Raw genomic sequence first — 10000 nt, forward strand, 5'->3', positions numbered from 1 at the left:
AGTACAAAATACATAAGGTCTATCTTAAACAATGATAAGTGCTATAAACAATAAGTGTTAGAGTTTGTTAAAAAGCATAAATAATGCCCTACAATAAGTGTTAAATTAGTCAGTCAATATAGGAGCAGTGTCAGTTGTCCTTTAAATATTCCACAAATAGATGGGTCTTCAGTCTGCGTTTGAAGACTGCAATGGACTCTGCTGTCCAGACAGCAAGCAGGAGTTCATTCCACCATCTTGGAGCAGGACAGAAAATAGTCTCGATGCTTGTCATCCATGAGTCCTGAAGCAAGGTATTTCAAGCTGAGCCGTATTTAAGGTTTGAAGTACTCGAGGTACGGCTCGGGCTTTGACCATTGATCATTAACCTCATGTATGAAGGGGCTGGTCCATTTTTGGCTTTGCATCAAGGTTTTATATCTGATGTGTGCAGCTACAGGGAGCCAATGAAGTGAGTGCAGCAGTGGAGTAACATGTAAACTTCGGAAGATTGAAGACCGGTTGTGCTGCTGCATTCTGGACAAGTTGTAGAGGTTTGATGGCTCTTAGAGGAAGACTAGCAAGTAGTGAGTTGCAGTAGTCTAGCTTTGAGTCGAGCACCTGGGTAGCTTCCTGCGAGAGAAAGGGCCAAATCCTTTGTATGTTACAAAGGTGAAATCTGCAAGACCAGGTTAGATTAGAAACATGAGTTGAGAACAACAACTGGTTGTCCAATGTTATGCCCAGGCTATGGGCAGCTTTGGGTGGTGATACCAGGGAGTTCTCGAAGGAAACTGTGAGGTCATGGTAAGGGTTGGGATTACCTGGGATGAACAGAAGCTTGGTTTTACTGGGGTTGAGCTTCAAGGGGTGTCATCCATGATGCAATGTCAGTCAAGCATGCTGGGATACATCTCGAGACCTGCGTGTCAGAGGGTGGAAAAGAAAGAAATAATTGAGTGTCATCAGCATAGCAGTGGTAGGAGAAACCATGAGAAGATATTACATCACCAAGAGAACAAGTATACAAAGAGAAGAGAAAGGGACCCAATACTGAGCCTTGTGGAACACCAGTCGAGAGTCTACACGGTTTGGATGTGGATCGTTTCCATGTCACCTGATAGGACCGTCCCTTCAGATAGGACTGAAACCATCTCTAAGCAGAGCCAGTCACACGAAGCCTGGAGAGGAGAGAAAGAAGAATGAAGAATGTAACGATCTCTACAGATTCTGCAGACCGAAGAATGTGGAGAATGTAAGAATATAAACAACAGCAGTGACATATAAGGCATGCTCTGTGCGGATGCGGTCCGGTGTGTGTGAAGAAAGCAAGCATGTGTGTGTAGCTTTACACCGTATGGGCCGGGCCGTGTGTGCCTGCTGCTCTCTCACCTGGCTGCACGTGGCACACATGCCTTCTGCACGCCAGCTTTCTCATTACCTACTGGAAAGATGCTATGATTTATGGTAAGCCCATTGCAGTGTGTGTGCGTACATGTGTGTGTGTGTGTGTGCGTGTTTCTGTGTGCAGCTGTGACAACTCTTAAGTTCTGACCTTGGTCCCACACGAAGCTATTTGCCCTGACTGTTTTCCTTTTAGATAGAGATCTGTAACACCAATAAAACACACACACGCTCTGGTTCTTTGTATCTCTCTGCATCTCTCTCTCTCTGCTTGAGAACATGGGTGCTCTGGGTCACAGTGTGAAAGATCTGGGGTCTCTGCGTTTCTCTGCTGGTCATTTCTGGGAAGCAGAGTGTCTTTTTCCTTCTCCCCTCCTCCATTCTTCCATATCTGCCTCTCACCTTTTGCTTTTATTAACTATTAATAAATGCAGATACTATCCCCCTCTCTCTCCCTCTCTCTCTCCCTCCCTCCCTCCCTCTCTCTCGCTCCTCTCTCTCTCCCTCTCCCTCCTCTCCCTCCCTCCTCTCTCCCTCTCCCTCCCTCCCCTCCTCTCTCTCCCTCCTCTCTCTCCCTCCCTCCCTCCCTCCCTCCTCCCTCCCTCTCTCTCGCTCCCTCTCCTCTCTCCCTCTTCTCCCTCCCTCCCTCCCTCTCTCTCGCTCTCTCTCTCCCTCCCTCCCTCTCTCTCGCTCTCTCTCTCCCTCCCTCCCTCTCTCTCGCTCTCTCTCTCCCTCCCTCCCTTCCTCCCTCTCTCTCCCTCCCTCTCTCTCCCTCCCTCCCTCTCTCTCGCTCCCTCTCTCTCTCGCCTCGGTTTGGTGAATTACACAGTTCCACAGTTCCTTAAATTGAGTAATTGCTACTGTCTGGTGACGGCGTCCTTGTTCTGTTTTGAAAGGAGCCTTTCATGTCCACTGCATCGGGGGGAGAAGGAGGGGGCGGGCTGCCCACCCATTTGTGCTTCCTCTCCTCCCCATCCTCTCCCTCTCCTCTTCTTCCTCACCACTCCCCTCATTCGAGGAGCAGACCCCACCCCGGTCCCCCCGTCTCCCGCACCCGCCCCAACCCGAGGTGTTAGGTGTTACTGTTACGTCTGTGCTTTTAAATGCCAGCGGGGAGGAATTTAGGGGCCTGATGTCTACGGATGGCCCTTGCTGAATGTCAGATAACCGGAGAGGGGATCGCCAAGCCCCGCCAACCTTCCTATGGCGGCCCCTTTTGCTGGAGCACAGCCAAGATTTGGAAAATGTCATGACTGACATTAAGGAGAAACGCAGACTCAACGTCAGACACCGGTGCCCCCGCCTCCTTTTAAATCTCCTCTTCCGCTGAGGTCGAACCTGCTGCTCGCTGTCTCGCGCGGGTTCCTCTCTCTCCTGACGGCCCTCGCCTCGTCAGATGACAATAACAACATAATGGCTCCGATGTGATAAAGTGCATCGTGTGGCAACACTGCCCACCATAGCCATCAGCATCACGCACCGTCAAACGCCATCACCTCTGCCGTTGCGATCGACCGGTGGCCTTGGGACCGGTGCCCGGGCCAGTCCTGTATCGGCGCATCACCGCCGTCGGCCAGCAGAGGGTGCGTGTGGTCAAAAAAACAAGCAAACCGGACAGGGAGGAAGGCGCGTCTGGGATTCCAGAGAGCGCGCATCTCGCTCTCTGCTGCCAGGTTTTCAGCTTCCCGAATTCAATTGGTTATCAAACGGATTTTATTAGCCATGAGACGCGGTTTGGGTGTTAAACTTGGCAGGCCCCCCATTCAGAGTGCTGTGGTTCAGCCTCGTCCACCGTTCTCCTCTTCATCGCGGTGATTACGGCCAGCCGTGCCGGGCCGTCTGCGTCTGATCGAACGGCGTGCGAGAGGAACGGCGGCAGCGTGCGCGACCCTCCGCGCTCCACTCCCTCTTCCAGAACGTCTCTCCGTGTCTCCCCGTGTCTCTATCTCCCACGGCCTCTCCTGTTAGAGGGGGGAGGCTGAGGGGTGGGGTTTGGGTGGGGTTTGAGCGTGGGTCGGCTGGCGGATGGCGTGCGGCGGGACTGGGTGTGCCACTGCTGCAGGCTGGGGGGCCGATCTTTGTTTTCTGCCGTGGTGGCAAGGTTGCCATGGGAAACCCGGGCAGCTATCAGCACCTGCGCATGGCCTCACTTTATCATCATATACGCCCCTTTATGTAAACAACCAGGAAATGTCCATCCCTGTTTGAGGAAACCATCGAGCAAACAGAAATTTGAACACACACACACACCCCCGTACACACAAATGTTACGAAGCTGCCTGTGTTTAAGATAAGATCTAACTGTTGTAAAGACAAACACCCCTCATTTCCTTATATCACATTAACGTGCATGCTCCAGGCTTCCTTACCTCCTTAGACACACACACACACGCGTGCGTGCACACAGTGTGTAGTGGTCACCTGAGGTCAGGCCATGCTGTGAGACAGACGTTTAGACAGTCAGCTCACCCTGCTGTGAGTGTCCAGTGAGGCAGGAAGTGCAAATCGATAGCACTTACCCTTTTCCTGTTCCTGCTCCCCCAGGGTCTCGCGCAGCGAGGCGTTAAGAACCACAACTCCTTCTGAGGGGATGGAGCTGTAAAACAGGGGGAAGCACTAGCCGCGTGTGACCCGTATCTCTTTATCTGAACACCTTTCTCGGACTCGTTTATTGCGTTAGAAGCGTACGGCGGTTGTAAAGACTGTCAAATGCAGAGATGGGGTTTAACATCAGGGGTGCCTGCAGTATTTATAAGGCCTGAAAATGCATTCGAGTCCCAAGGCTCGGTCAGACGCAGTCACATTCGCCAGGTCGATTCCTTAGAAGCAGAACTCGCCAACGTAACCCTTGTAAATATTACGCTGTTCGCTTGGTTCCAGCTACCGCCTGCTGTGCCGGAGCGATAGCAATCCTGCCAGTGCCCATTTCGGCGTTTCGAGTCATTTCTTTGTGCTCTCGCTCTCGCGCTTTCTTTGTGCGGACGCGCGTTAGACTGCGCAGAGGGGCCCAATGGGAGGGTGTCCCTCCTCCACAGGGGCTCGGAACACAGGCACGCAGGTTTTTGTGCCCTGGCTGGGACTGGTCTCCCAGGGCTGCGAGAGGGGCTCGGGGTCCCCGGGGCAGTAACCGTGGTGGGAAAGGGGGAAGGGCAGCCAGTGGGGTGAGGTGTCGTAGAAAAAGAGGGTGGGAGGAGGAGGAGGAGGAGGAGGAGGCAATGGCTTCTTGCAGCAGCACCTAACTGGTCTGAATGCTCCAGCAATCTCTCTCTCTCTCTCTCTCTCTCTCTCTCTGTCTGCACCTCGGGATGGGATCGCTGCACATGCAAACTCCGCATGCACTCTAATTCTTCACAGACACTTAAAAGTGAAGAGGGGCAGAGAATAGCCCAGGGCTGGCTTCGGGCTGTTTTGATGGACAACAAAAGGGAGCTTGGTTTGTTGTGTCTTTGGTTTTAACCCATCAAGACTGGAAACAGCGGCCCTCTGTGGATTAGCCTTATCACCCGTTTTAAAAATAGCTCCCTAACAGGCCTGAAGCATGCTTCTAAAGGTGGACATCTAGACACCGAAAGGTTCAAACCAACCAGTTATTTGTGCTTTATGCACCATGTACTTCAACACAGAGAAGGATGTAACAGACGATTAGACCAAAGTCTTATGGTGAAAACGACGGGTTGGTTTCATTAATGAGAGTGGGCTCTAGTCTTTGACTAATTTACAGTGTATCATCTCAGATCTTTAAAATCTGTGTCTAGATTTAATCTGTGAGGTTTTCAAAAATAGTTGATATGTCTAAATGTTTTGTTTAAAGGGCCCATGTCATACAGTTTAAAAGGCCTCTGTCATGGAAAACTGAATTTCCCTTGCCATATTGAAATAAAGACTTTTGACGTAATATGTAAGTATTGTTGAACTTTCAAAACATGCACCATTCACTCCCCCAGCCTGTACAGTCCATATATAGACTCTATGCTGCAAAAACGGTCCGTTTTGAAATCACTGTTTCTCTGATGTCATGAGATCAAACTCATTTACATACATCCACCCATTCTTCATACAGCATCTTAGCCCCGCCCACCTACACTGCAGGCCTGTTTCAGCTCTAGGTGCTTATTGAATGAGGCACAATACAGGATAGCCAGTAGGAACAGGGCTTGTATCTCTTAAATCCATCCTAAAGGCAAAGTAACAGAAACAATATGTTTCATTATATGGGATAAGAGAGGTTGGAAAATAGATGTGTAAAAATGATTTATGTTTTTGGGACATAGCCACACAAATGATGTAAGGCGACGTCAAGGAAAAAACGGAAAATGTCGGAATTAAAAGTAGATCATTTTGTACAGAACGTTTTCCTGCTTCATTGCACGCTTGTCTATTGTTAGTGGTTTTTTAACCCTGGGAACACTTGTCATCATCAAATCACCCTCTGTTGATTTACTGTTTCTGCCTGATCAATAAAAGACTCAATTAATCAAGTACGCTGATAGGAATCCACTTTTCAGCGATGTCGAGGTTGTTCTGGCAGCAGCTGCTCCTCTCGGCGTTCTCTGACCGCGGGTGACACTGAACGGAGACCACCGAAGCGATAGTTCCACCAGCTACGGCAGGCACTAACTGCAGCGGCTGGGAACAAAAACGTGTTGCCACCATAGCCGCGGAAACCAAAGCGACCATGCGACGTCCCTGATGCTACCGACATGGAAGTGGGAGTTTTTGCAGATCGTGAAACCGTCGTTTAAATAAAGCAGGAGACGTGTTGCTTTATGCATTAGATAATACGCTGATGTCAGGAAAATCACAGACCTATAGCTGAGGTTTTGGTGAGAACACTGCAGGGAGCAGAGAGGGTCAGGTACGCATTCAAAATCACGTTGTTGTTTTTTTTCCAAGTCGCCATAGTTGTTTTCCAACAGCACCTTGTCTCCACCTTTCTGGTTTTTCCTCATAATGCATTAGATGGCCACCACCACCCGCTGTTCACAGGCCCAGACCTTCCACCCCGGGGTTCTGCCCGAGCGGCTCCAGCTAACCACCACCCCCCAAAACCCCCCTCGACACCCCTGATCAAGTGGCTCTCTATATTCCAAGATTCCGTCCCGCGGCCGCGCGTTTTGATTGGGTCTGTAATAGAGGATGAAATGGTGAATTTAAAGGTAGACGGAACAGGAGCTGGGATCTCTCACAGATCCCAAAACAATATGAGGCTTGTTTCCCGCAGTGCTGAGTTCCAATCTCTTTTTTCCCCCATGTTTTTTAGGACGGTTTGATTTGAAATGAAATGCGATTCCCACATGCCCGGTACCAGGTGTCAGCCAGGACAAGACCTTTCAGACCAGCGAATTACAGAATTGTTGCGTACAGAAGGTGTCAGCCTGGCCCACTATCATTTTACGCTCCTCCTCATGCGGACGTGACTCAGGAGATGTTTCCCTCGGTCTCGTTTTGACTCGCCGTCGTCGGTCCATCCCGCCTGCCTTCCTCCGCCATCGTCTTGTTCGCTGTGTTTGCAGCATGAGTCTGTGTCACTGCATCGCTCCACTTCTCCCCGCCCTGCCTCCTCCACCTCCTGCCTATGCCCTGCTTCTCCCCACCTCCTCTCCCCAATAGCCTCTGGTATATTTCCGGCTACTGCAGCCACCGTTAAGAGTGATTATGAGGTTTGGAGGTGGAGGAGCTTTCGGCATCGGCCGCGAAAATGAAAGAGCTCACACTCGGGGTCAGAGCATTTGCTAGCCGAGCGTACCGGGCCACATGACCTGGGTGGGCTCCGCTTCTCTCGTTAAAGCCTGTGCCAACTCCGTCTTCTCCTTCTCTCTCCTAATGGGAAATTCGGAGCTAATTGGTCTCGGGGACCCGGGTAGACAAGTTAGCGGGCCCTGTGGCAGCAGCCTTTAGGCTCCTGTCTTAGCGTACCTAACATATTTACAAACATCAGCTTTTAAACTCCTTCACCACTGTCATCAGTAGATGGTATTTATCCAGCGACCGAAGGCAGCGTTGAGCTTTCCCGTGTTCGGGAACAGTGCTAACGTAAAACTCCTTTGGTCTTCCTCCGAGTGCTCTTCGCTACCCGACATCGGGTTGATTTAGCAGCGCAGACCATTTTAAGGCACGAGGTGGAAGCCGCTTTCCTGTAGCATAAAACCAAAGCCCTGAATCGCGGTAAATGGAAATAAAGTTAAAGCTTAATATTGCTAATTCCAGGCGCCATGACAACCCTTTTGAGGTGCGGAAATGTCTGCCTGCTTAATAAATTCTTGGCCATCTGCCTGCGATCCACGCGTATTTGAGTAGGTGAGCGGTTAGCTCTAGTTTCCTGAGCTGTCTGCTCTGGGGTGTGAAAGAAAGAGAGAGAGAAACCTTTTGATAGTTTAAATGAATTTCCACTTTGCTGTTTGAAAGAGTGCGAAGGAGGAGATTAACACACTCGCGGCGTCTGTATCGTCTTACGCTTGGGATCATTGCATATGTCTAAACATTTTTGTGCCAAGTTATTAACCGAGTAGCAGAAGGTTAAGCCCATATGGTCTTGTTGAGCCAGCCAGCAGAGTTGGGGGGGGGGGGGGGGGGGCACACACATGCTCCCGCAGGCTGCTGCGTTTTCTTCCGGGGCTTGTACCCTATTTGCACCAGCTGATCTATTTCCACAGGTAAACCCAGGGAGAGCTGGTAGACCATCGCCCGCCCCTCGCCCGCTGCAGCTGCGGTCAGGGTGTTAAAATATGCTGAAACACGGGTAAAGTTCTGAAGCTGCTGTTACGTAACACTTCCTTCCAGCTTCCGCGCCAGCGTCCTACGTCGGAGCAGCCCAATCAGCCGGGAAGGGGCACGCGTGGGAGTCGGACCGCCCAGACTCGCGGGTGAGAGTGTTTACCTGCGGCGGTGCAGAGTGCAGGGGCATGGTGGAGTCTGAGGGAGCCCCACGGGTGGAGCTCACCCTCGGGGTCTGCGGTTGGGGTCCATCCGAAATGGAGCGGAACGCATTAGTGCTGGCCATTCCGACCGGCAGCGCAGGTTGGCTCTGTGCGTGATGAAGATGAAGACGAAGATCAGGGTTTATGAGAAGTGGACTCCTTCTGGCTCGTCGTCTAGGATAGGCTAGGGTGGAGAAACTAAGTATGAAGAACATTTGGGAATACGAGATGGTGTTTTTTTTGTTTGTTTGTTTTTTGTTTGTTTTGTTGTTTGTAGAAAACAGAACGATCAACATGCACTTTGAGTTCCTGTTGATCCTGCTGGGTGAGAACATTTGAAACCAAGGTGCCACCACTCAGGATGGCAGGGATTCCATTTCACCCGTGACAGAACCGTGGCACCCTTTAGAAAAGCCATGTAGCTCAGAGCCAAGCACTGTAGTTTAAGTGTGTGTGTGTGTGTGTGTGTGTGTGTGTGTGTGTGTGTGTACGTGCATATGTGTGCGTGTGTGTAAGCATCCTTTCATTATGTTCGGTTATGTGCCAGTGTGTAAGTGAGCAGAGAACGCGCTGCTAAGCAACTCAGACACCAGTGAACTCACTCAGGGTTTGGTGCCCAGCCTCGCCGTCCTCCCCAGTCTGCCTGCCAGGCCTGCCGCAAACGCCTCGCTCCTCAAGAGGAGTAATTAGGGACAGTGCGCTTTTATTTTTAGGCACCTATGCGTCAGAAGGCCCGTGCGTGTGTGTGTGGTTTAACAGAGCAGCGCAGGGGTCTGCCGGTTGCTCATCTCCTGCAGGGAGTCATGTTTATTTCATCAGCCAGGGACTCGGCTTTTGTCGGGAGAGCGCGCAGCGTACCCGCCGCCTGTCTCGCTGCTGCTCCTCCGTGGCGGGAGCCGTCGCGTCTGCCTTTGAAGCCCCCCGCCTCCTCCTCCCCCCCACCCCTGCTCTCTGCTCCGCTCTGACAGTTCCTCCTGTTATCCTTCTTCCTCTAGCCTGCTCCTTTCATGGTCATCCCACGTCTCTCCCTTCAAGGCATGTCCCCTGCCTGCTGCTCTGTGTCAGCTCTCTCTTTCTCTTTTTCTCTCTCTCTCTCTCTCTCTCTCTGTCTGTCTCTCGCCGTCGTTCTCCGCGGAAGGAGGCGCGACTGCCTCCAGAAGCTGCCTGTCAGGCACGGAGGCTCTGTCATTCGCCGAGAGGCTGAGCCTTTCATATCAAGCTCTGGATGGTCCTTTTTGTGCTCCCCTTCCTTCTACCAGTAATCAAAGCGGAGGGAGCTGCTAAAAATGGTGGTGGAGAAGACAAGGATGCTAACGGAGGCGTGTAGTCAGTCGGGGGCCCACCAGGGAGCCCACCGAGGAGAGGGCTGTTTTATCGCTCGTCAATACGCCCGCGTGACAATTAAGATATGGGAGTGGAGGCCTTTTTGAATATTGTTATTATGGATGATCATTTGTACAAGCAGACTGGCAAGCTAGACAGGCCTTTTGTTGATCACTCCGTGTGCCTTTTATTTCGCGGACCTGGATAGCTTGTGAGGTTGCTGTCACGGTTTTTCACGGTTTTTCTGACAAGCGCCGGCCCCTGCAGACGCGGTTTAAGAGTCGCTCTCGCCGCCAGACAAGAGATTAAGCGTTGGGCGTGTTTTCCGTTGCAGGCTTCCGTCACCGAGGGATCGGCCGGGAGCCGGAAGGAGGAAG

General features: G+C 51.5%; 1 protein-coding gene and 1 long non-coding RNA gene across 6 annotated transcripts in view; one reads left to right on the forward strand and one right to left on the reverse strand.

Annotated features, from left to right (window-relative positions):
• Positions 1-4456, reverse strand: part of LOC145658457 (uncharacterized) — a 4760-nt gene extending 304 nt beyond the window's left edge. Inside the window, exons 1-4 of the long non-coding RNA XR_014124027.1 lie at positions 3903-4456; positions 1097-1160; positions 804-901; positions 1-612 (exon numbers count right to left, since the gene is read on the reverse strand). The exon at positions 1-612 is cut by the window's left edge and continues 304 nt beyond it. This is a non-coding gene — a long non-coding RNA (uncharacterized LOC145658457). The remainder of the gene's footprint in view (positions 613-803; positions 902-1096; positions 1161-3902) is intronic.
• gse1b (Gse1 coiled-coil protein b) overlaps positions 1-10000 on the forward strand; it is a 164712-nt gene that overhangs the window by 43773 nt on the left and 110939 nt on the right. For 4 of the 5 annotated variants that reach the window (XM_035525146.2, XM_035525144.2, XM_035525145.2 and 1 more), the window contains exon 2: positions 9958-10000. This exon is cut by the window's right edge and continues 135 nt beyond it. In XM_035525146.2, coding sequence (XP_035381039.2) covers positions 9958-10000 — 43 coding nt within the window. Of the gene's footprint in view, positions 1-1115; positions 1235-9957 lie in introns of those variants that run through there. The other variant, XM_035525152.2, reaches the window with a different exon arrangement.

This window comes from Electrophorus electricus, chromosome 6, assembly GCF_041902795.1.
Source record: "Electrophorus electricus isolate QZ-2024a chromosome 6, ASM4190279v1, whole genome shotgun sequence".
NCBI lineage: Eukaryota > Metazoa > Chordata > Actinopteri > Gymnotiformes > Gymnotidae > Electrophorus > Electrophorus electricus.